The sequence below is a fragment of the Merops nubicus genome, unplaced genomic scaffold (assembly GCF_000691845.1).
Source record: "Merops nubicus isolate BGI_N331 unplaced genomic scaffold, ASM69184v1 scaffold29261, whole genome shotgun sequence".
Taxonomy (NCBI): domain Eukaryota; kingdom Metazoa; phylum Chordata; class Aves; order Coraciiformes; family Meropidae; genus Merops; species Merops nubicus.
Window position 1 is genome coordinate 1 of NW_008589439.1, and position 862 is coordinate 862.

Below are 862 nucleotides of genomic sequence, written 5' to 3' on the forward strand. Positions count from 1 at the left end.
GCCTGGGCCACTGGGTTCCTCTATGCTCTGCTGCACACGGCCAATACATTTTCCCTGCCCCTCTGCCAGGGCAATGCCCTGGACCAGTTCTTCTGTGAAATCCCCCAGATCCTCAAGCTCTCCTGCTCACAAGCCTACCTCAGGGAAACTGGGCCTATCATGGTCAGTGCCAGTTTAGTGTTTGGCTGTTTTGTTTTCATTGTGTTGTCCTATGTGCAGATCTTCAGGGCTGTGCTGAGGATGCCCTCAGAGCAGGGACGGCACAAAGCCTTTTCCCCCTGCCTCCCTCACCTCGCTGTGGTCTTTCTCTTTGTCTGCTCTGGTATCTTTTCCTACCTTAAGTCCCCCTCCATGTCCTCCCCATTGATGGACCTTTTGGTGTCCGTTCTATACTCGGTGATGCCTCCAGCAGTGAACCCCCTCATCTACAGCCTGAGGAACCAAGAGCTCAAGGATGTCCTGAGGAAACTGATAACTGGATTTTTTTCTAAATCGGTAAACTATCCATCATGTTCTGCAGAGCACTTCTAATGTCACTCATTGCTGAGCCAGCCTGTCTTCAGGATTTGTGGATGCTGCTCTAACACTTGTAAGAATGTTGTTGACCAAGAAATATATTTTTTTTCTCACAATTTGTAATTCACCTTTGGCCTGTCTGGTTTGATCCAAACACTGTGTAAATAAGGGGCTGTGCTTCCTGTGAGTTTCCAGAATATAAAGGACCCTGAAGTGACTTGTTTGTTTGAGATCCTTCCTGTGAGCCCTTCTGTGGAGCTGCAGGGGCAGTGCCTGTGGGCGGAGGGGGAGGGGCAAAGGGTCCCAGCACAGCAGCCCTGCCAGGGAGCACCAGCGCTTGCTCTGT

The 862-nt window shown here is 50.8% G+C and overlaps 1 protein-coding gene across 1 annotated transcript; it reads left to right on the plus strand.

Moving 5' to 3' along the window:
• Positions 1-69: 69 nt before the first annotated feature.
• On the plus strand, positions 70-495 carry LOC103781880 (olfactory receptor 14J1-like; the record flags this gene model as incomplete). Its single annotated transcript, XM_008949603.1, has 1 exon — positions 70-495. A coding segment is annotated over one exon (426 nt), but the record flags the coding sequence as incomplete, so codon positions are not given.
• Between the last annotated feature and the right edge of the window lie 367 nt (positions 496-862).